We start from the raw sequence: 20,565 nt of genomic DNA, 5'->3' as shown, positions 1-20,565 counted from the left end.
AAAGATAACCATCGTGATGGCTCGTCAATAACTTTTCATCAAAATCCCAAAGACGAATATCATCTCGACCGTGTCCTCCAGACAATGCAACATATGCTGAACGGAGCAAGTTCTCCACTGCAAAGCTGAACTTTCAGAACTCTATCAACCCTCTCCGGCCCCAGCCTACGGGATTAACACGCGCTTTCAGGGAGATGGAACTCAGATTCGTGTCAAGTACAAGGCAAGAGCTGTCGCTAATGCTGTTCCCAGTGCGCATCTGGGAGGACCTCGGAGAAAGCCTGTGATTGGAACCAATATATATATATCGTTATGCAGTTCTCTGTTGATATCTACATTATTGAGGCAGAAGTCATTGCGCCTTATGCCTTCAGTCTTAGTCCTAGAGTCTCGTCCAGAATGGGTACAATAGAAAAGAGAATGGCTGGCACTTACTCACTGCTTGAGAGGATCAACACGAATGACGATGGCACATCGTGTCGGTGAGTGAAACTCGACACGTTTGACGTTGAACTTGACGGATAGTGAGAATATGTGCAGCGCACGCTTTATACATCTTCAGATGAGTGAGCCAACCTGTGCATTGCTAAAGTAGCATCTGATCCAATCACACATCTCTAGGACGACATGTCACTAACACACTCCCATATGCCTCGCAGATTCTCCTTCCACAATGTGACTTTCCCGTCGCCACAACTAACAGCAAGAATATTTCCAGCAAGACTCCATGATACACGCCATACGACATCAGGGAATTTGCCTGCAGTTGCCGCACTAGGTGCTCCTGAGGCAGTCGAAGGATCAAGGGCAGTCTTCACCCATGGTGAAGTTAACGAGTCTTTTGTCCAGATCAATACTGTCTTATCCTTGAAATCAAGATATCCTCAGACAAAAAATACAGGAAAAAAGTACTTTGTAACGAACCTGAGATGCTGTTGCAATATAACTCCTTGGCAGACCGATATTGGGTGCCCATGCAACATCACGCACCCAATCTGTGTGTCCATCAAGTGTCTCTTCCTCCACCCACGACTGCGTGTCTTCACGGTAGCCCCAGATCTTGACAAGATTGTCACAACCAGCGCTAGCAAAACGTTTGAAGGGTGCAGAAGGCTGTGCGCCAGATTGTTGCGGGTGAATGAGCGATCCGGGCTGTGTCGCGGGCGCCCAAGAAACAGAGTTGCAGCCGATGGCATGACCATTGAAGATGTCAGCACCCCACTGACCATCATCTGTTACCAAATGTTCGTCAGAGATGTCAGCTGTGAATAAAAGAGTGCACGCCTTTGAAGGTGAGTACAGAAAGCTTTCCATCTGATGACGCGCAAGCCAACATTGCACCAAGCTCATGAGGAGCCCACGACACGGAGTTCACTGAAGCGGCGTGTAACGTGTGCTCCTTCACCCTTGTCCACCCACCATCGGTCGTGCCTTGAGACCGTTCCCCCCATATCAATACTTTGCCATCGTATGAGCAGGAAGCAAGTATGTGTCCAAATTTCGGGTGTGCCCAGGCAACCTGCCACACTGGACCCGTGTGCCTGTCAGAAAGGATGCAGAATGATGAGAGGTTATTCAACATGTACATCAAACCACAAACCCCTTTAGAGTATGGCCACTAGATTTCAGTGGTTCCCCACCAATAACGTCAAAGACCTTGACCGTTCTATCTGAAGAACACGTCGCTAAACGCTTGCCATAGTAGTCAAGTTGCGCATCATGCTAGGGTTGAATTTTTGAGTACACGTTCAGGATGCGATGATGATGTTGTTGCATACAATCATGTCTTCATGAGCGGTTTCAATTGGAACTGCTTCGGTCGTGGTCGCAGACGGCATGTTTGCTCGATACTGCAGATGATTTTGGAATCTGGACAATGGTGGGGACGTGTCGTGACAGCAGCTAATCTGAGTTTGAAACCATCACAACTGTACCAAACCACTATGTAACTTATGACCTCGAGGTCAACCCTTATACGCAATCGACAAATGATATGACCTGCACACTTTCAGACTGACAACACAGAGAGATGGATTCCATCTCATTATCATCGTTATCCAGTCTCACCACACACCAAAAGTCTTCTCTTGAAAAAGGTGCGTCTTCAATGATCATTGCATGTGCGTTGGATATACAAATGAATGCAAACTTCATAGGAGGATACAAAAAATTATCAGACCTCTTACTCAGTACGTCAAGTGATATCTCGCGCACGACGCGCATTGCTCCATTAGAGGTCACCAGAATTCTCGAGGCTGCATGTCGAGAACACGCAGTGCCCATCAACAAAATCAAAGACCTGCCGATGGAAGGCGAAGAGAAGTTCACCAGTGGAGATGCTGAATTAGATAGTATGTTGGGTGGTGGAATTAGAACGGGAATGCTCTGGGAAGTTGTAGGTGAAAGGTGAATGCATTGGATTGCTTATTAGCACAGAAATTTGATATACTTTTTAGTGCTGCGGGCAAGACACAGTTAGCCCTTCAACTCTCGCTGTTTGTTCAGCTCCCTTCTAGGTTAGGAGGCGTTCTAGGTTCCGCTTTTTATCTGACGGTTGCGTCCCAACTGCAAACTACACGAATGGAACAAATACTCAATACCCATCCACTCTTGTCGCCTTCACTGTGTTCTTTCGCAAATATACAGCACACATCCGTTCCAACTATCGACAAACTCATTTTTGTCCTGTCTAAATCTTTGCCACAATATATATCTGCAAATAACCAAAACTCATCATCAAGACCTCTCAAACTGATTGTCATCGACGCTATCGCTGAACTTTTTCACACTTCCAAGAGGACCACCACACAGTTCCTAGTCGAGCGGTCTCGCAGACTATCTGAAATAGGGATGCTTCTGCATTCGCTCGCCAGCAAGCATCAAATAGCGGTCCTAGTCCTGAATGAGGTCAGCGATACGATCAACAGGGATACTGCTCCTTTGGATAGTGGGCAGATCGGCTACAAGGATCAGTTCCGGTGGTTCGGTCGTGCGGACAGTATCCTAGGGGAGGATAGGAAAGAAGCAACGCTCGGTCTAGTCTGGTCGAATCAGTTGAATGTCAGAATATTTCTCTCGCGAACAGGTCGCCGTCGATATCTTGAAGAGAGCGAGCACTCAAGGAAAATTCAGAAGTCGGTCTCAGCGACGTCGTCGAATATTTCAGCCGGCGATCAACAACCCGTGCTTATTAGGCGCCTAACCGTGGTGTTCAGCTCGGTGTGCGACCCTGCCTCTTGTGACTATGTGGTTACTGCGCAAGGCATTTCAGTTATTCCTGGCTCTGCTGTTCTGCTTACTGCTCGACCTGCAGTAAGTACAGCTACACCTCCAGGGACCACCCATGATTCGATGTCACCTCACGGGGACTTCACTCAAATGCAAAAGGCTCAATTAGCGCCGTTGGATATCGGCCATATTGTGGATAGCACAGCCATTGACAGTAGATATTCCACACCAGACAACGAGCCAGGGGATGACGAATGGGACGCTTTTTGGGAGCGAAATGCGTTACCGGAGTGTGTGTTTGAGGAAGCAGCGAATTTGACTGAATCCTCGTGATACCTAACGTTGTCTGCAACAACCGACCGTTTGTGCATACGCTGTTTTTATTAGCCAGTGCGACATATACATATATGTAAAATTCCATACTCATACAAAGCTGTCCCCAACATTGGCAATACAAGTACAAAACCAACATGTCTGTCTACAGAGGAATCTCGGTCCACCTTTCGTGGGTGTGTCCCTCCTTCATGTGTTCTGCCTTCTTGCTGGAGGACTTAGGGTACGCACTCTCCAACTCCACGTCCAGCGGGTGTTGGAAGGCAGTGAAATGTGAACTTGCTGCTTTAGTGATCGGATACCGAGGCGAGACCTTAGTGATACCGGGGTGTTTATCACAGGATGCTAATACGAGACCAACCAAAGCTGAACGATAGTAAGCGACTGGGTTGGAATAACATGATTCGCTGAACATACCAAAGATAGAAGCCATATAGAAAACAGCCAGGAGAACATTAGCCCTTGTGCAGTCACCAGACTGAGAAAGGTCATGACAAAGGGCGGTCGCGTGATTTCGACGTGCATGGATTGTCAAAAGGACACAAGATGCTGGTAGTATGTCAGAATGATGGCAGGTACGAGCAGCAAAGTCATGTCACGTACTGACATCCGAAAGCCACAAAGTGCCAAAGGTAGCAATATTTCTAGTGTTGCTAGATTCTGCATGTTGCCTGCAACACAAGAATGAAAAACTGCTCGAGCCGTCAGCTTTTCACATTTACAGTGTGCCATGGTGAACTCACGTAATGAGGAATACCAACAGAGCTACGATATTTGACGCAAGAGCAACGGCCTCAAAAGCTGAAACAAACTGGTGTGAATGAAGGCTAAACCTAGGTGTGAAGCACTTACGTCCTGCGGTGTGCGCAACAATATCCGGGCTTAGAATCACAATCGATATGACATTGCAGATACCAATAACGACTTGAAAGAAGCAGATGAGTGAATGCATCGTACGAGAAGAACAGAGCATGATGGCGTACGGAGTAAGAGTCTACAGGCAAGAGTGAATGGGAAAGGCATGGTGTCACAGACAACCGATGTAGATGGGGCGATGCAATGAAAGTGATGATGCACAAGAAGATCGAGCCTGCGGAGGAACGTTGTGTGATGTGCATTTGCCATGTGCTGAGGTTTTATATCGGGCCAGCTTGCCACAACTGAACTGTGGTCTCGTCGAGTGGCAAAAGATAAAAGCGGCCTGTGGAGGAAAGAAGCGAAAGCCAATGCAAGAACATAGTATCACCATTGTTCTCAGAGGTGTGGTCAATAGGACACGAAAGCTGCTTTTCTGTGTGGACCAACCTGCGGTGCATGGACCACCTTGCAGGCCCGGTTGATAATGCTCGGAGAAGATCACATGAGTTTAATTACATACGGTGAAACACATACCCGTGTTAAAATGATCAAGGGTGCTTTGCTATACCACTCAGAAACGTCACAAAGAGGCCAATACACCCGGACATCGACATATCAGAATCCGGTACTCCTCACGCACACAGTTAGGAGGGAAGTCGGAGTCTAGTAAAGTTAATAGCACAAGTGCTGCCATTTGCCCAGATTATAATATCATTCCGGCATTACTACTTACCATGAAACTTGAAACGCCGAATAACATCGATATTTACTGTTCCCCGAACGTAAGGACACTGTCTGTTCAATACCTGAATGTACGTTTGTCGTGCTGCACACTGGCACTAGCACTTAGACCACGGGTAACTGTTTGGCAGGGTCGACGCCGAATCCAAGTCTGCGACAAGTTGGAGGCTTTCGCGGGCCCATGCCAGCCGAGCACGGGTCACTTATGAATTTCTGGCTCTGCAGGGTTCCGGGCCATGAGCGAAATGCATTTTGCATGTGGCAGCAGTGCACAACTACGTGCACATTATGTGAATGTGACCTGCTGGTTGTCTGTGGTTTTTCAGTGATGGGTCAAGTTAACGCTAGTGCTGACCATCTAGGTCAAGTTCTATAAACATCCGAGTACAAATAATATATATAGAACTTGCACTGCAATCGTAAGTCATCTTCGCCGGCTTCGAAGGTTACTCACGACACCAATCTTAATAACCTCACCAAGGCCAGCAGCCTGAAGAGAACCTTACAGCTTATGGAAGATGCTAGTTGAATGAATGAAATATAATTATCCATATACAGGTGCCATCAATTCAATTTGAGACACCAAAGGCAACCGAGCCAAAAGTAACAACTAGAGTACAGACTATGAGCAAAGCGGACGTAGGAAAAGGGTATGGAGATGAAGACGTTGATAAAACTTTCGAGACAAAACCAGACGCCTCCTGTCCAGGACGATCTATGGCTCTCCGAGGGCACCAACCGCGACTGAACATGTGCCGTTGAATGCGTGCTTATAGTTCAATCAACCCCTCCTGCCCAAACGTATTCTCGCCCGAATAACTGACATAAAGGAAATTATCCTCATCCCTAGAAAACAATAGAAAACAATGAGATCTGACTTGATAGCATTCTGGGGTGCGCTCACTTGTGCTCCTCATAGATAGCGCTCATAAGAGCTGCCGTCGGTGGGAGAACCTCGTCAACGAAGATAAAGATGGCCTTCTCTGGTGCAAGCTTGATGCGCTTCCGGATGACGTAGACGAATTGGCCGACTGTCAGATCCTGTGTGGAGCAAATGTATAAAATCGATGATCAGCTATCCATCGGCACTCGTGATAAGCAGCACAATGCGCACTGAAGGTACAAGATACTTCTTCTTGTCGATGGTAGGAATGTCTGTTCGGTCGGCCTTCTCACAAATTACCTAGAGTCGATGCCACTCCTGTCAGGGACACTAAACGTGCTAGGGTATAAGAAGGAAATGCTAACAGGAATACGGTCAGGGTACTTCTGTCTGATGCGTTCAGCCTCCTGCTTGCGCTTCTCTGAGAAGGAGAACACGTTAGTAACTCATGACCACATGACGACTGCTGGGCAATGATAGTACGTACCAAACGGGTGCTCATCCTTGAATTTAGACCTCATGACGAACGTTACAAGCGATGATCGAGTTCAGTAAGTGGGAAGAGTTGACTTCTGAAAGGAAAGAAGGACTTTATCGTGGGTGGTGGTCAGGTTCAGGATGAAATGAGGACAGCTCGCTGTGCCGCAATATTCAAAGCCTCCTCGCGGCTGTGACGAGTGACAGCCGCGTGACTCAGCTGTGGTGACGAGGCAGCACGCTGACAAATACGACAAATATAATGTATTATAATTACAACGCGGCAGTACACCTCAGTAAGCCCCCGACGTGCCGAAACTACGATACGTATACTTAGTATTGGGTGATAATAGCTGACAGATTCTGTGTGAGAGAAAAAAATCGAAGCTCTGGAAGTAACGTTACAATTAAGCCTCATGGCCATTGGCCATTCCGGCAGCCATGCCCACTGCCATTGCGTTGCCCATCTGCACCCCAGTCCCGTCTGTAGGCACGAAAACAGTCTTGTTGCCAAACGCTTGGACACGCGTGACTTCCACTCTACGCATCTCCATCCCGCGTGCGAATTGGTCGGTGACCTTGGCATCAGCCGCCGCCCTGATACTGACAGCTTGCGCGTCGGCCTCAGCGGTAAGACGGATAGCTTCCGCTTCTGCAAGAGCCTCGATCTTTGTACGCTCAGCTTGGGCTTTGGCAGCGGCAATGACACTATATGCCTCGGAATCGGCTTGCGCCTATTAAAAAATGTTTGTTATGAACAGCTTAGAAAATAAATTGATACCGACATTACGGCTTTGAGCCTTGATGCGAGCAACAGCGAGAGCTCCTTCTTCCTGTTTGACTTTATTCGAGTTTTCTCGGTCGACATTCTGCAGCATATAAATGAAAGGAATGACTATATCAAAGAGGATGAAACTTACGGCAGCCTCGACCTGCGCCTGTAACGCCCTTGTTGTAAGCTTGTCCATGGTTGACGCAATTTCTCCCTTGAATTGACGGTCGATCACGGCTAGAGTACGGTCAGCTCCAAACGTCACTGGTATTGAAACACCCCATGCTTACCAAGATCCTTCAAAATGATTCCATACTCGAGTGCGGCCTCGTGCATCTCGTCCATGGCCCTGGTACGAAGAGCGTCAAGGAACGCAGATGAAGGGTCCGTGCCGTCTTCGAGGTTGTCAGGTCCAAGAGAGCGCTGCTTCACCATGGTGCTGTAGTCAACTACAGTGCGTGAGTCAAACTATCACACAAGAATAATCGATGGACATACGATGCGCGACAATTTGTGTGAGGATAGACTGGGTTTTGTCACGGAGCGCATCATAGGGGGTGTTGTAGCCATGTGTGGTGAGCTGCAGACGAAGTGAGCAATCGCTGACGAAAACCAATTTGTCGAAAGGCGCACCTTCAGGGGTTCCATTAATTGCCTAGCAGTTTTATGAATAACTCAAGTCATCAGATGCATCATTCTCACTGCTCACCATTTCAGATAGATCCTCAAGCCAACAGGCACTTGGTCTCTCGTGAAACTGGAAGCCAGCAACGTAAGATAGGGTATCAGTGACCGAGCGAACTACTTACATATCCTTTGTGGGCATCTCGAGCTGATTCTCGCCGAGCGTAAACAAACCACGCAGTGTGACGTTTGGATTTGTTATATAATGTTGTCCAGCAGGGAGTAACTCAAGATCGTCTCCACGCTGGAGAATGGCACAGTTATTTGCCGGGATGTTCAAGCTGTGCACCATAAACAATCAGAACAAGAATATTGGAATAGGGAGCGGATGAACAATAATGCCACAACGTATTCCTGTTCTTTGCCTGAAGCAATGTGACTCCGCATCTTGATTTCGGCAATCCTGATCGAGATTCAAATGAGCATCATGAACAAGATGGGATACAGAGGTACGTACGAGCCAAGGATAGCGCCTGTTACTGCGTCCTTGACCGAAGTAGATAAATGGGTCTGGTCGACAATAGCCAGAACGTCATATGTTCCATCAATTGCGTACGCAACAAAACCTGAGTTTTTAACCACAAAAATGCGATTTTGAGGATCAGAAATGACTGCCGCTTGGTTCTGGGACACCTGAACGACTGTTAAACCCTGAAACTGGATCGCGGTGTCCGAGACTGATGACCGCCTTTCAGTATGGCATCGTGTAGAACATCGGGGCACGCACGTCCTTTGGTACCACACCATTGACGGGCCCACCAATTACGGAGGGGGAATCCAGGGTATCGACCAGGCTTGGTCAATATCTTGGGGAGACCACCGTGATTGATTAAACCAAGGAAACCTGGAGAAACTTCCCTACCGGTCCACGAGACAGGGATCTAGTAGTGATATTTCGATGTAAATCGCAAATGTCACGGCGAGAAATCCAAGTTCACCTTGTTTGACAAGAGACCCGTTCGCCCGGACTGTTGTAGGTTAAGGCGGTGAATACCAGAATGATGTAGCAATCAGGGTACTCACGTCTCGAAGTTGCCTGTCAATTCTCTCTAGTGCGGCAATGATGCCGTCCTTAGCGATTGGTACGACAAACGGACGTTCTTCCAATGCATAGTCTGCGGTTTTGGAGAAGTCGTGCAAAGACACCCTTTCAAGTTTTCTGGGTTGGGTGCCAGTGGAATAACTGTCATAGCTTTCGTCGATGCGGTCGGATTTCTTGAGGCCTTTGTGTTTTACAGGGTAGGAAGAACCACCGACGACGGTGTCGGCATCCTCTTCGTCATTAATTCTGCTACTCATTTGGTCGGTCGGTCTGAGGTTGGTTGTGTGTTAGGATATATGGTGCAGTGGTCCCCTTTAGACTATTAATATAGGGGAATCTAAAACCTTGACGTGTGAAATCTGTATTTACACTGGCCCTGTAGTAGTCACAGCACGGATCTTACTACAGCTGGCAGGCTGTGGGGGCGTATATGTCGCTAGTCAGCGCCGCCGATGATCACTAAAGGACACAGAAAGCGTACTAGGCCTGCTGAGGAAAGTAACAGCAAGACTGTGATATCCATTCGGTGTAGTAGTAGTAGCGGTGCAGTCACTGCAGTGGTATGCCAGTGCGTAGCGGAAACTCCACGTAATTTTTGGCACGTGACACTCACATAGCGGATTTAATATAACTTTGTAACATATTGAATTCAACAACCATAGTTTTAGCTGCAATGCGGATTCTATGGCTATTCTTGACACTGCTGCCACTGCCATTGGTATACTCGAATTTTGTCAACAACACAGAGAACCTGCTATGGGGGGCTTATAGACCCAACTTGTACTTCGGCCTCCGACCAAGATTACCCCAATCCCTTATGACTGGTCTGGTGTGGTTCGGCACTCAAAACTATCAGTCTATAGCCAGTATGTGACCCAAGCATACAACTACAGCAAATCAGCTAAACACTTCATCAGAGGCTCGTCACGCATGTGACCAGGGCGATGGCCTGGACAGCTACACCTGGACGCACTTCAATCCACGACAGGGCGGTGTACAAACACTGCGCGACAGCCAAAACAATGTGGAAATTACAACCGAGTTTTTGAAGGTGCCTGGTGGCTCCCATGGTGGTAGTTGGATTGCGCGTATCAAAGGAGCACCTATCAACCCTAGTGTGTTTCTATTATGACCTGCCATGCACAGTCTACTAATACTTCCGAACAGTGTTTCCATCCAGAATTTCCACCATATTTTATCTCGGCCTAGAAGGACTAGGCGGAGTAGATATGGTGACCGATGAGAGCGAGAATGTGAGTCCTAACAAAGTGCACCCATGGCCAATCGAGTTAATTGAATCCTAAGGGAATCGATGGTCCGGTAGAGTTCTCCGGCACTACGCCTGACCTCGGTGATTTTACTATCCGCATAGTCGATGGTATGTTCGCTTTGTTATCACTTGATATAGAGCGTCGCCTCATCCTGTGCAGCCCCCGACAACGAGGCTGTTACTACCGGCCCTCACTCTGAAGCTTTTGAGGAACGGCTGGGAAAAACTCACCTGGCCGGCTTGCGCCTGCCACCGGGGCAACTATGGACCGCGAAAGGTGAGTCATCTCTCTCTCGGAGATTGTATCATTCCGTGACAACACAGGACATCAGATCACATCATGCAGAGCATCGTTAACCGTGCAAGCCCGATTGTTGAGAAATACCGCACTGCTGAACAGGCGCCTGATCCTTCATTTACCCTGCAGCTTCCTGATGATATTCTCACTGCAAGCAATCTTTTTGCTGTCCAAAAGTTTTTCGAGGGAGAGTTCCAGTTTGATGTCTTTTTCGAGAGTGCCAGTGCGAATCAGACGTTTGATGGTTTGATCTAAAGTACTTTCTATTCAAATGGACACTAAATTCCTACCACAGCGAGTACCATTGATCAAGGCATTGCGGCTGTCGTAGCGTCCTTCAATAGTCGCTTTGAGGAGACATTCCCAATCCCACCTTCATACCCAGCCAATGATGTTACACGTTTGAAGTCGTTTAGTAAGGCTATCACCTCCAACCTCTTCGGTGGTATCGGCTACTTCTACGGTACATCCATCATCGACAAAGGATTCGCGTATGAATGGGACCAAGATGATGAGATCGATGACGCAGATGATGGACAGAACGGCGCTCGGTTGACTGAACCCCGTGCTCTGTTAACTGCTACGCCTAGCCGCAGCTTCTTTCCGAGAGGGTTTTACTGGTAATCAAATAGTCGTTCAAGTCAAGTTCACTCATTTACTTTTACAGGGATGAGGGTTTCCACCTTCTACACATAGGCGCATGGGACACAGAGCTTAGGTATTCGACAATAGCCCTTTGTCCTATATCTCGATATCTGACTATTTGTAGTCTCGAAATTCTCAAGGGCTGGATCAAGCTCATTGATAACGATGGCTGGGTCGCCCGTGAACAGATCCTTGGCGAGGAAGCGCGCAGCCGAGTCCCTGCACAATTCCAGACTCAAGTGCCTACTTTCGCAAACCCTCCAACTCTAACGATGGCAGTAACAGCTATCATCAAAAAATTCAACGCTGCACATGATGGACCTTCCGCTGCAGATCTTGGGATGGACTACGGCATGAATGTACAAATGCCTGTTGCCAGCGAGCCGGAGTCCAGCGCGGCTCTCGACCGTGCTGCTGTGCAGTCTGTTCTGCGCGACATGTACAAGCCCTTGAAACGGCACTATGAGTGGTTCCGCCGGACGCAGCGTGGACAGATCAAGCAGTACGGCCGTCGGGCGCGGTCACGCACGGAAGGGTACCGTTGGCGAGGACGCTCTGAAGCACATGTTTTGACGAGCGGAATGGACGATTATCCGAGAGGTCCGCCACATGCAGGGGAGCTTCATTTGGATCTAATCAGCTGGATGGGCTTCTTCACCCGAACAATGAAGGACTTCGCACAGTTCATTGACGAAGAAGAGGATGCTGCAAGTTTTGCTGAGATTGAGTCAGCTATAATAAATAATATTGACGGTGACAGATTTCCAGTTTCTCAAGAGGCGCTGATTTGTTGTTGACTGACACAGATCTGCATTGGGACGAGGAAAGCGAGATGTACTGTGATGTTGGGATTGACTCGGACGGTGAGCTCTTCTCCTCCTGTGTGTCATTTAAATGCCTATATGCTCTCTAGATGAATCAACTCATATCTGCCATGCGGGTTATGTTTCACTCTTTCCCTTCATGCTCTCGCTGCTCCCGCCGGACTCCTCACACCTTGGGCCCATCCTTGACATGCTACATGATCCCGAACAACTCTGGTCAGAGTATGGTATTCGCAGTTTGAGCAAGAGTCATCCTGAGTTTGGGAAGGGGGAGAACTACTGGAAAGGTCCAATATGGGTACAGATAAATTATATGGTGCTTGGCGCGCTGCATAACACGTATGCACGTGAGGAGGGACCGTTCCAGGAGAAGGCCAGGGAGATATATGAAGAGCTGAGGAGAAATTTGGTGAATAATGTGTTTAAGGTAGGTCTCCCTCGAAAACCGTCTCAGGCGTTGTTCTGTAATGCTCATTTTGACTTAGGAATATCAAAGAACAGGATATGTATGGGAACAATATGATCCCCTTACCGGAGAGGGACAGAGGAGGTTCGTATTCTATCTGTGATCATTTACCTCTGATGCTAATCGTTCATATTGCAGCCACCCTTTCACTGGTTGGACATCGCTCGTCACGCTCAGTAAGCATTTCCGCTCTACCTTGGCCATGAAATTATCTAATGTCTACCTCTTATATAACAGTCCTCGCAGAGATATACTGACCTAGCCAGACATTGGCTGGGGAAAAATCGTTACATAGCGGTATATACCGTCGATAGAATCAGCTGGACATATGGCATGATATATAACTTTGCAGTACCGTACCGTGGAATACATGGTGGGAACTTTTCACTTTTAGACTCACTCGCCAGACGGCACAAGTCGTCCAGTTTACGTCCAGTCATGAACTATTTCCCGACTCCCACGATAATGTAAACGTGATATGTGACTCCAACAGTTCGTGAGCTTTGCTCAAATCAACCCGACACAAAACTGTTGGTGCCGAGCACAATCATAAATATTTTGATCGGGGTGCAGAGTTGTCAGAGTATGTTTTGAAATTCACTGAAAAAAACATTAGTGGCCCGCCTCGAGGTAATCTGGGCCTCTAAAAATTATATGATTCCTTCTCTACACATGTGTAGGAACGTAATAGACCTGCACACGATCTCCGAAAAGAAGAAAAACTCCACAATCGACGATATCTAACAACATACATTACACAACATAAACTTTGGACCGTGCTGAAAAATTGAAATATCATACATACTACAAGACAGAAATATTGGTGATTCATTCCGATTCTTCTTCATTTCCTCCTCAGTGGCGATGACACAGGCGTAGAGGCATCTCATTCCGTGTCAACCTCAGGATAAATACGCATGATGCGCCTGAGCTCCGCGTCTGGAACCCTCGGTGTGAACACAATAGGGCAAGAGACATGTGGCATCGCCACATGCATGAAGCCCACGTCATCCAACGGCTTCGTAGGATCTAGAGTGAGCTGGAAAGCCCAAAACAGAAGGGCTGAGTTGATCCACACTGATCTGCACCGGTCGGTATGAGCAGCGAGGATTATGTGCATGAAAGAATACATTTACCTGTTTGCAAGGTGTAAAGCGGGGCATATGCTGGAATGAATGACAATCAAAGAGAATATAACCCGAAAGACGACACTACTTACCGCCGACCATACCCATAGACAAAAAATGTGAGATCGTCTCTTAAGCCGCCTTGGTCATTCATCCAACGCTGAGGCTTGAACACGTCAGGATCAGGGTAAACTTCCGGATCTCGCGAGATAGCCCTGACAAAGTAATTGTCAAGACCTTCGCAATTTGAAGGACGATATTTACCAATTGCTACCGAGTACCGTAGTTCCGGCGGGAATGCAATAGTTTTCCTGCCCAGTGAATATCAGATTACCTTTCCCATGACAAATTATCAAAGAGCACTTACCCAAATCACATCTTGAGTTGTTCGGTGAGGAAACCCTGCAGTGTGAATGATGTATGAACTTCAGGTACGGGACCCACAATGAAGATACTCACCACTGGGACTCAGCGTTCTCCATCTTAAAGCCTCAGAGATGAAGGCGTCCAAAAGAGGAAGGGATTTTTGATCAGCGAAGGTCGGTGCTTTTGTGGGGAAATCATTGAATCAACAGGACTGCAAGAAAATACTACGGAGCTACCTCGGTGGCTTCCCACGACCGCATTAAGCTCAGCCTGGACTTTAGCTTGCTCCTCGGGAAAACATGCAGCTGCCATCAGCACAGTGCATATTGCTGCAGTAGACTAACACTCGATATCAGCCACATAACGTCAGATTCGGATAAACCAGGCCCCACCGAATCACCTCCAGCTGCAAAAAATGTGCCAGGAAGAAAATGCGCCTCCGACTCGGACAAGCCAATGAGACGTTCATTTTCTAGCACATATCTCCCGAACGAAGGACCTGCGTCCACATTACTCTGCTGTGAGACAACTGAGATAACATGTGAAGACTGGTAGATCAGAGACGCGTACTGATTGTTGTTTTAAGCGGTTCATCTGACTAACAAAGACTTTCCGGCTGCTCTCAAACTCCCTTTTTAGATTTCTGCCGTACCAAGGAAGGTATTTGAGCCAGGGGATCGTGTCCACCCAGTAAGCGCCAGGGCTTAGGACTGTCCGAAATACAGACATGAACTGACGAATCGCCCTGACTTCGGGGTCAGTTGCAGATGTAGGTGTATCCTTCCCATATGCCACTGTCAGAATCGTCGTCATAGCATAACTTTAAAATATTCGCAAGTCAAAATAATATGTCCTAGACCTAGGAAAGTGCTTACCTTATCACGTGGTTCTGGAAGTCGGATGGATCATCAAGAACATTAAGGACTGTGTTCTTCGCAAATGACATCTGCATAGGCTGATATGCCTCAGCTGCTTTAGGCTGGAGATGCGTATGAATCGCTCTGCATCACCTTGCGATGTCAGATAGCGGCTTTTTTGTCACAGTACGCAGAGTACGAACCTACGCATCCGACGGAACTTGTCCCCGACGCCTGTGAAACCAATGGCTAATCCGCCGGTAATCATTTGTCCAGCATTCATAGGAGGACGATCAGCAAGCACTCTGCCCTGCTTCTCCATAATTTCCACAGCTGCCTACAGCAGGACTTTGAGCCTGGATATGACAGCTGAGCGTGAAAGGACTAACTTTGTGGCGGCCGATAATGACAACTTTCTCAGTTCCTGCGCGAATGGTAATTACAGGACCATACTCATTAATCCATTCCGCTACAGTAAGAAATGAACTGACCACCGATAGAACATGATTAGAATTCAAAAAAAAAATCATGGATGAAAATCCTTACTTGCGAGGGGGAAGGAAGTGTCCCATGAGTCTCCAATTGGGAGGAGAAGGTGGGAGAGGAAGGCCACTCTTTGATCTAGGACGATAAGCCCGAGCAATCACTGCTACTCCCAAAACACAAGCTGCAACACCGAGGACGAGCTGCATGTTATCAGGAATGGGCATGTCAGACAGTAGTAGCATGGATGATTGGAAGAGTGGAAGATGAATAGGACAGACCTTATCGAAAGCGCATTTAATACCCTTCACCAATCGTGGCTACCGCACGATGCCGGAGGTAAGTTATACCTTTACTCGGACGCGTCAGTGCTAGGAGGCGCTGCAGCTGTGTGGGTGCTGGCGTGTGATTATTGGTTCACTGGTAACAGGCTGGAAGTTCGTTTAGCAGCTAATAGAACGACACGGAACCTTGACTCTTTTGGGTCTTTACGCGAGAGTACTGCAATTGAAATGTGTGAGCTCCGGACTTTCACAAAGTTGGTGTGTAATCGAAGCAAAGATTGGTAAAAGCGGTATCCTTGCAAGTAGATGCGGGTATGATTATTTATCGCACAATGGATTAAATGTTGGGTCCATTTGACAGGGGCCAGAGAGTTGTGCGCAGTCGTTGCACGAACACTCAGTTTGCACCATTATTACGCTCGATCGATGAGCCCGCGTAGTCTCCTTTAGGTAGACCTTTATGAACGATGGAATATAGTCGTTCCTCCTGACAGCACCTGTGTAAATTCTGTATCCGCTATGCGCATACAGACTTCGAAGTCCCTCCTGGAAATTCGTTCGTTCATACAATGTGATGAGTATTTAGTAGTTGTAGTCGCACCTGTTGAATGAATCGTTGCTCACACTAATATTGACCGCCACTGCAGTATGGTTCCCCGTCTTACAATCAAAGCACTTCCTGTTCATATCTGCACATGCCATCGCAATGTTAGTTTGTGATAAATTAACGCGGGAGGAAAGGATAAGATGAGGTGAGCGTGATGCGGCATGCCGCACTGCTCAACACATAAATTGAAATTACTTAAAGTTGACCGCCAATCTTACAGAAGAGTGCTTATGTCATCGGTAATGCACGAATTTGTTGAACTGAGCTCAAATACTGCGGAATCAGATTATGTAATCAAGATTGGGCCGCGTTGAATTTGCAAAACCTGTATTATGTAAATATGGAATGCCATTACTAGTAGGTGGTGTGCAACACATATCATCAGACCACGACAAGGGTAAATATATCGTAATCTAGAAGTGAATCGCTTTCCCGTAGGCAGCCATTGCTGCTTCCTTGAATGCTTCGCTCAGGGTAGGCTGTTGAAGAATGTACATTAGTATCACTTATTTAAAGGACATGGCAAAGTGCGTACGTGAGCATGCGTCGTCCGTGCAATATCCTCGGAGCTTGCACCGTATTCCATTGCCAGAACAGCTTCTGAGACCATCTCACCGGCATTAGGACCTAGAAAAGAAACATCGTGATCAGTATAGTACGATAAAGCCTCCATCTACCAGCCTTACCGATGATATGGACACCTAGAATGCGGTCCGTCTCCTTCTCGCTAATGAACTTCACAAAGCCCTCGCTGTCTTGGTTGGTCTTCGCACGTGAGTTTGCAGCAAAGGGGAATTTGCCGATATTGTATTTCACACCAGCGGCTTTAAGCTCCTGCTCCGTCTTTCCTACCCATGCTACTTCAGGGTGAGTGTAGACAACAGAAGGGATGCCGTTGTAGTTGACATGACCGTGCCCTGCGTTGATGTACTCGACAGCAGCAATGCCTGCCTTGTCATCAGTTCTGAGCCATAATACAGCACCGACGTGGGCTCACCTTCTTCCTCAGCCTTGTGAGCAAGCATAGGTCCGAAAGTCACATCACCAATGCACTTGATATTCTTCACTGATGTGTTGAACTGGTCGTCGATGACAATGCGGCCCTTGTTGTCTTTCTCGATACCGACAGCTTCGAGGTTGAGGCCCTCAGTATACGGACGACGGCCAACAGCAACAAGGACGACATCTGCTTCGAGCTGTAATAAACCATTTGGTAACAATTAGACTAACCCATAAACCACCACCCACCGTCTCCTGCTTGTCGCCTTTAGCAGACTCAGTCTGAATGATGACATTCCCACCCTGCTTGTCTGCAGAAAGGACCTTAGTATTGAGTTTGAACTTGATACCCTGTTTGGTGAGAATTTTCTGGAATTGCTTGCTTTGGGATGGTCAGTTTGAAAATCGTATTCTGCTTTCAGGAGAACTCACGCAACCTCCTCATCAATACCGGCACCTCCAATTGCCCCCAAGAACTCGACGACGGTCACCTCTGCGCCCAAGCGACTCCATACACTACCCATTTCGAGGCCAATGATACCACCACCGATGACGACCATCTTCTCAGGTACCTTTTGCAATTCAAGGGCACCAGTTGAGCTGACGATTTGCTTCTCGTCAATCTCAATAGCACCGCCTGGGAAGGGCGCGACCTCGGAGCCAGTAGCAATGATTACGTTCTTTGCCTCGACCTCGGTTGACCCGCCATCATTGAGCTGAACCGCGATACGCGTTGCAGATACAAACGATGCACTACCCTTGATGTAGTCGACTTTGTTCTGCTTAAAGAGCATCTCAATACCCTTGGTAAGGCCAACGACGGATTGCTCCTTGGCCTGCAGCATCTGGGGCAAGTTGAGGGAAACGCCAGCAACTGATTTCACCGTGAGCAATGAGTCAAGAAACGCGCGCGTGAGACTGTGCACACCATCAATACCACGCTTTTGGAGGTCATGTTTCGTTTGATGATAGAGATGAGAGTTGTTCAACATGGCTTTTGAAGGTATGCAACCGACGTTGAGACAGGTACCTCCAAGGCTGCCACGCTTCTCTATACATGCTGTCTGGGAAATCGTCAGTGCTTATCCATGTTCCGTCATCCGAACTATACCTTCAACCCGAGCTGAGCAGCCTTAATTGCTGCAACATATCCACCAGGACCTGCAAATTTTGTACTCATCAATTTCAATTGATTCTGACTTGCTGCAACTTACCTCCACCAATAATGACGGCGTCATAAGGACCTGAAGACGTAGCAAGCCCCCGGTGAGAGTTCCACGCGCCAAGCTGGACGGTTGCCTTGCGCAACCTCCGTGCAACGTTCTACATGACAGTAAGTAGTGCAGAGAGTTGGAAGGTAAAGTTGCATACCTTTTGAGTTGCTCTCTGAAGCTGGAGCATTGATGTGGTGGAAGCCGGACAAGTCCTTTGCAAACAAATTCTCTCGGTCGGAATATCGTGTAATCGTATTATTGTCACGGTGTCACATCACTGTCACATCCTATGTATAAGCAAGGGACCGATTATGTAGTAATGAGTGATTTTGATAAAGTCGCAAGTCCAAGAACTTAGAAGCGTGCAATATACGAGAATGTTCGAGGTCGGCATATAAAGTTGGTTGAGTTGTAAATATGGATCGATATCGTACAGGTCTTGAAATGAAGCAACGACTTGAACCCCGCCAGGCCAGCATAATCATATGTACGTGCTCTGCAAATTGTCACATTCACAATATATGAAAAGCGGAGATCACCGCCGTGAAATACCTAGCCCTGAGGCTTCCAAGTTCATGCTCACATCAAAGTCCTCAGCATTGAACGAAAGCGAGTCAAAGTGCAAACTGTCAAGCCGCAACTCGAAACTAATATCCCTTGGCCGTGAGGGCAAAGGCAACTCGTCATCGTCACCATCAAGCAGGTCGAGATTGCGACCATACTTGCCCTCGATCTCCCTTCCGTAATCATCGTCAACAAAATGCACCGCGGCGTATGGGACATCGGGATAAGAGTGTGTACTCGAGGTCGACGCGGATGTGGATGTGGAAGGAACCGTGAAAGAGGAAGGAGGTTCTGGAGAGAAGGAGAAAAGGCGGTGCAGCTCATTAACGGAGAAACGTTTGCGCGATGCTTGGGTAGAGGGGGGGTTGGGTGACGTCGGGCGCTCGTCGTGCTGGAAATCATCCGAAGATATAGGACGCAGGTCTTTCTGTGGACGTTGAAGATCCTGTGATGAGACAGGTCGCTTCAAATCCTTGCTGAACTTGGACTCGGGTGAAGGAGCTCGCTGAAAGTCTGCTGAAGACACTGGACGACGAAGACTATGGTCGTATGTGGGTGCACAGGGAGTGAGGGGCCGCTCGATGAACTCATACGAGGGCCGGATCTCAGCAATGGAAGGAGTGGTGTCAGAGCCCTTGAGATAAGGCAATGACGTAGTCGTCGAGCTCGAGAGGATTCCCTCCGAGGAAAACGGCTGTCTTTGGAAGAAGCTCGAAAGCTTGCGACTCGCCGTTGGTGGGACGTCCTCTTTGGAATGCAAAACGCCTCTGAAGATGCCTGGCATGCTCTCAGTGGATGTCCAAAGGTCCTTGACATGCGGTTTGGAGTTGTTCTGCTTGCCACGGGGGACAGAGACATTCTTTATGGATTGGAAGGCACGGGACGCACGAGCACGGAAAGTCTTTGAGCGCTTTAACTGTGGCTCTTGATTAGACGGGGACGGTGGGACGTGATCCGTGTGATTGGGTTTATTGTCCTTTGGACGTTTGACCTTGACGACCTCAATCACATCCGAATCCTCTCGCACATCATGCTGGACGATGCGAATGAGGTCATTATTGCGCATGGCAGAGATAACGATATGCTGTGGGTTCTGATGCTTCCCGCTCCTACTGCTAGATGTAGAGCTCCTAGACTGTGTGACAACCACTGGGCTTGCACTAGGCTGCTCGTGGTGGAAGGAAGAAGTAGATTCTGACTCGTGCAGCAAGAAGGGTACATCGGATAAGATGTCAGGCTGGTTAGCAGAGGACAACTCTACGGATCTGCTATTTTCTGGAGGCAGGTCTGCGTCAAAACAGCACCAAGGAGGATTTTGCGAGTGCTCTTCCTCGGGGGGTATAACGAAGACGTGGGGCACACGAGCAGAAGGGTCCGTGAACATAATGACAGTGGCTTGAATGAACGACAGTTGCGAGTTATAGCAAAACGATAGTAAATATTTGAGCGCAATAAGCGCAATAGCTTTGCGATAGCACTGGCGGTTCGATTGCAAACAAGAGTCAGCCCAAAGTCAGCCACAACAACTTGAACTTTCTCTGTT

The 20,565-nt window shown here is 47.9% G+C and overlaps 9 protein-coding genes across 9 annotated transcripts; 2 read left to right on the top strand and 7 right to left on the bottom strand.

Annotated features, from left to right (window-relative positions):
- Positions 1-226: 226 nt before the first annotated feature.
- HD556DRAFT_959949 (WD40-repeat-containing domain protein) lies at positions 227-1,933 on the bottom strand. Its single transcript, XM_041312131.1, has 6 exons — positions 1,779-1,933; positions 1,601-1,722; positions 1,285-1,541; positions 925-1,232; positions 436-866; positions 227-389 (listed from the first exon to the last, which is right to left on the bottom strand). The coding sequence occupies exons 1-5, from the start codon at positions 1,836-1,838 to the stop codon at positions 618-620; spliced, it is 996 nt and encodes a 331-aa protein (XP_041164542.1). The 5' UTR covers positions 1,839-1,933; the 3' UTR covers positions 227-389; positions 436-617.
- Positions 1,560-3,927, top strand: HD556DRAFT_959973 (P-loop containing nucleoside triphosphate hydrolase protein). The gene is made up of 3 exons (XM_041312132.1): positions 1,560-2,096; positions 2,157-2,406; positions 2,457-3,927. Exons 1-3 carry the CDS (start codon positions 2,030-2,032, stop codon positions 3,559-3,561), a joined length of 1,422 nt encoding a protein of 473 aa, XP_041164541.1. The 5' UTR covers positions 1,560-2,029; the 3' UTR covers positions 3,562-3,927.
- On the bottom strand, positions 3,634-4,718 carry HD556DRAFT_960009 (uncharacterized protein). Its single transcript, XM_041312133.1, has 5 exons — positions 4,414-4,718; positions 4,305-4,362; positions 4,165-4,253; positions 3,979-4,110; positions 3,634-3,927 (listed from the first exon to the last, which is right to left on the bottom strand). Exons 1-5 carry the CDS (start codon positions 4,532-4,534, stop codon positions 3,707-3,709), a joined length of 621 nt encoding a protein of 206 aa, XP_041164540.1. The 5' UTR covers positions 4,535-4,718; the 3' UTR covers positions 3,634-3,706.
- A 967-nt stretch (positions 4,719-5,685) lies between these two features.
- Positions 5,686-6,723, bottom strand: HD556DRAFT_1524646 (autophagy-related protein 8 precursor). Its single transcript, XM_041309236.1, has 5 exons — positions 6,531-6,723; positions 6,409-6,464; positions 6,275-6,343; positions 6,065-6,201; positions 5,686-6,006 (listed from the first exon to the last, which is right to left on the bottom strand). The coding sequence occupies exons 1-5, from the start codon at positions 6,562-6,564 to the stop codon at positions 5,931-5,933; spliced, it is 372 nt and encodes a 123-aa protein (XP_041164539.1). The 5' UTR covers positions 6,565-6,723; the 3' UTR covers positions 5,686-5,930.
- Positions 6,724-6,798: 75 nt separating this feature from the next.
- On the bottom strand, positions 6,799-9,604 carry HD556DRAFT_1339845 (uncharacterized protein). Its single transcript, XM_041302053.1, is given in 16 exon segments — positions 6,799-6,819; positions 6,834-6,846; positions 6,867-7,254; positions 7,306-7,389; positions 7,441-7,529; positions 7,583-7,741; positions 7,791-7,872; positions 7,926-7,947; positions 8,002-8,049; positions 8,102-8,257; positions 8,311-8,379; positions 8,434-8,653; positions 8,704-8,857; positions 8,915-8,944; positions 9,000-9,434; positions 9,500-9,604. The coding sequence occupies 13 exon segments, from the start codon at positions 9,273-9,275 to the stop codon at positions 6,928-6,930; spliced, it is 1,716 nt and encodes a 571-aa protein (XP_041164538.1). The 5' UTR covers positions 9,276-9,434; positions 9,500-9,604; the 3' UTR covers positions 6,799-6,819; positions 6,834-6,846; positions 6,867-6,927.
- A 56-nt stretch (positions 9,605-9,660) lies between these two features.
- HD556DRAFT_1339843 (glycoside hydrolase) lies at positions 9,661-12,976 on the top strand. The gene is made up of 14 exons (XM_041302052.1): positions 9,661-9,884; positions 9,936-10,133; positions 10,186-10,271; positions 10,324-10,396; positions 10,449-10,565; positions 10,621-10,830; positions 10,882-11,206; positions 11,254-11,304; positions 11,356-11,984; positions 12,038-12,094; positions 12,145-12,482; positions 12,541-12,605; positions 12,660-12,697; positions 12,759-12,976. Exons 1-14 carry the CDS (start codon positions 9,692-9,694, stop codon positions 12,776-12,778), a joined length of 2,400 nt encoding a protein of 799 aa, XP_041164537.1. The 5' UTR covers positions 9,661-9,691; the 3' UTR covers positions 12,779-12,976.
- On the bottom strand, positions 12,954-15,538 carry HD556DRAFT_1339830 (cytochrome P450). Its single transcript, XM_041302051.1, has 14 exons — positions 15,418-15,538; positions 15,261-15,357; positions 15,075-15,208; positions 14,890-15,015; positions 14,585-14,834; positions 14,407-14,532; positions 14,251-14,353; positions 14,108-14,194; positions 14,016-14,050; positions 13,913-13,959; positions 13,741-13,863; positions 13,658-13,687; positions 13,327-13,603; positions 12,954-13,261 (listed from the first exon to the last, which is right to left on the bottom strand). Exons 1-13 carry the CDS (start codon positions 15,441-15,443, stop codon positions 13,408-13,410), a joined length of 1,380 nt encoding a protein of 459 aa, XP_041164536.1. The 5' UTR covers positions 15,444-15,538; the 3' UTR covers positions 12,954-13,261; positions 13,327-13,407.
- A 952-nt stretch (positions 15,539-16,490) lies between these two features.
- Positions 16,491-18,675, bottom strand: HD556DRAFT_1339815 (uncharacterized protein). The gene is made up of 10 exons (XM_041302050.1): positions 18,616-18,675; positions 18,459-18,567; positions 18,356-18,405; positions 18,173-18,308; positions 17,677-18,118; positions 17,494-17,626; positions 17,243-17,441; positions 16,932-17,192; positions 16,781-16,872; positions 16,491-16,724 (listed from the first exon to the last, which is right to left on the bottom strand). Exons 1-10 carry the CDS (start codon positions 18,643-18,645, stop codon positions 16,659-16,661), a joined length of 1,518 nt encoding a protein of 505 aa, XP_041164535.1. The 5' UTR covers positions 18,646-18,675; the 3' UTR covers positions 16,491-16,658.
- Positions 18,676-18,993: 318 nt separating this feature from the next.
- Positions 18,994-20,406, bottom strand: HD556DRAFT_1229902 (uncharacterized protein; the record flags this gene model as incomplete). The annotated part of the gene is made up of 2 exons (XM_041297311.1): positions 18,994-19,445; positions 19,584-20,406. The coding sequence occupies 2 exons, from the start codon at positions 20,404-20,406 to the stop codon at positions 18,994-18,996; spliced, it is 1,275 nt and encodes a 424-aa protein (XP_041164534.1).
- Positions 20,407-20,565: the final 159 nt, after the last annotated feature.

Source organism: Suillus plorans, assembly GCF_016647745.1.
Source record: "Suillus plorans strain S12 chromosome Unknown HD556scaffold_8, whole genome shotgun sequence".
Classification (NCBI taxonomy): domain Eukaryota; kingdom Fungi; phylum Basidiomycota; class Agaricomycetes; order Boletales; family Suillaceae; genus Suillus; species Suillus plorans.
This window is presented reverse-complemented; position numbering and strand designations above follow the sequence as displayed.

Bases quoted from the DNA above. Each gene is read 5' to 3' on its own strand.
- HD556DRAFT_1339815 (XM_041302050.1), bottom strand. From the start codon at position 18,645: ATGCTCCAGCTTCAGAGAGCAACTCAAAAG. The intron at 18,568-18,615 runs GTATGCAACTTT...ACTGTCATGTAG, and splicing joins TTCAGAGAGCAACTCAAAAG to AACGTTGCACGGAGGTTGCG. The intron at 18,119-18,172 runs GTGTGCACAGTC...CGGTGAAATCAG, and splicing joins CCAAAAGCGTGGTATTGATG to TTGCTGGCGTTTCCCTCAAC.
- HD556DRAFT_1339845 (XM_041302053.1), bottom strand. From the start codon at position 9,275: ATGAGTAGCAGAATTAATGACGAAGAGGATGCCGACACCGTCGTCGGT. The intron at 8,654-8,703 runs GTGCGTGCCCCG...GGCGGTCATCAG, and splicing joins ATGGTGTGGTACCAAAGGAC to TCTCGGACACCGCGATCCAG. The intron at 8,380-8,433 runs GTACGTACCTCT...AATCTCGATCAG, and splicing joins ACAGGCGCTATCCTTGGCTC to GATTGCCGAAATCAAGATGC.
- HD556DRAFT_959949 (XM_041312131.1), bottom strand. From the start codon at position 1,838: ATGCCGTCTGCGACCACGACCGAAGCAGTTCCAATTGAAACCGCTCAT. The intron at 1,233-1,284 runs GCGTGCACTCTT...ATTTGGTAACAG, and splicing joins TTCTGTACTCACCTTCAAAG to ATGATGGTCAGTGGGGTGCT. The intron at 867-924 runs GTTCGTTACAAA...CTTGATTTCAAG, and splicing joins ATATTGCAACAGCATCTCAG to GATAAGACAGTATTGATCTG.
- HD556DRAFT_1339843 (XM_041302052.1), top strand. From the start codon at position 9,692: ATGCGGATTCTATGGCTATTCTTGACACTGCTGCCACTGCCATTGGTA. The intron at 12,095-12,144 runs GTGAGCTCTTCT...TATGCTCTCTAG, and splicing joins TGTTGGGATTGACTCGGACG to ATGAATCAACTCATATCTGC. The intron at 12,606-12,659 runs GTTCGTATTCTA...TTCATATTGCAG, and splicing joins ACCGGAGAGGGACAGAGGAG to CCACCCTTTCACTGGTTGGA.
- HD556DRAFT_1524646 (XM_041309236.1), bottom strand. From the start codon at position 6,564: ATGAGGTCTAAATTCAAGGATGAGCACCCGTTTG. The intron at 6,202-6,274 runs GTGCGCATTGTG...TGCTCCACACAG, and splicing joins AGAAGTATCTTGTACCTTCA to GATCTGACAGTCGGCCAATT. The intron at 6,007-6,064 runs GTGAGCGCACCC...ATTGTTTTCTAG, and splicing joins GCTATCTATGAGGAGCACAA to GGATGAGGATAATTTCCTTT.
- HD556DRAFT_959973 (XM_041312132.1), top strand. From the start codon at position 2,030: ATGGATTCCATCTCATTATCATCGTTATCCAGTCTCACCACACACCAA. The intron at 2,097-2,156 runs GTGCGTCTTCAA...CAAACTTCATAG, and splicing joins AAAGTCTTCTCTTGAAAAAG to GAGGATACAAAAAATTATCA. The intron at 2,407-2,456 runs GTGAATGCATTG...TATACTTTTTAG, and splicing joins TGGGAAGTTGTAGGTGAAAG to TGCTGCGGGCAAGACACAGT.
- HD556DRAFT_1339830 (XM_041302051.1), bottom strand. From the start codon at position 15,443: ATGGGACACTTCCTTCCCCCTCGCAA. The intron at 15,209-15,260 runs GTTAGTCCTTTC...GTCCTGCTGTAG, and splicing joins TCATTATCGGCCGCCACAAA to GCAGCTGTGGAAATTATGGA. The intron at 14,051-14,107 runs GTGAGTATCTTC...TTCACACTGCAG, and splicing joins GAGAACGCTGAGTCCCAGTG to GGTTTCCTCACCGAACAACT.
- HD556DRAFT_960009 (XM_041312133.1), bottom strand. From the start codon at position 4,534: ATGCTCTGTTCTTCTCGTACGATGCATTCACTCATCTGCTTCTTTCAA. The intron at 4,254-4,304 runs GTGAGTTCACCA...CGGCTCGAGCAG, and splicing joins CTGTTGGTATTCCTCATTAC to TTTTTCATTCTTGTGTTGCA. The intron at 4,111-4,164 runs GTACGTGACATG...ACATACTACCAG, and splicing joins TTTGTGGCTTTCGGATGTCA to CATCTTGTGTCCTTTTGACA.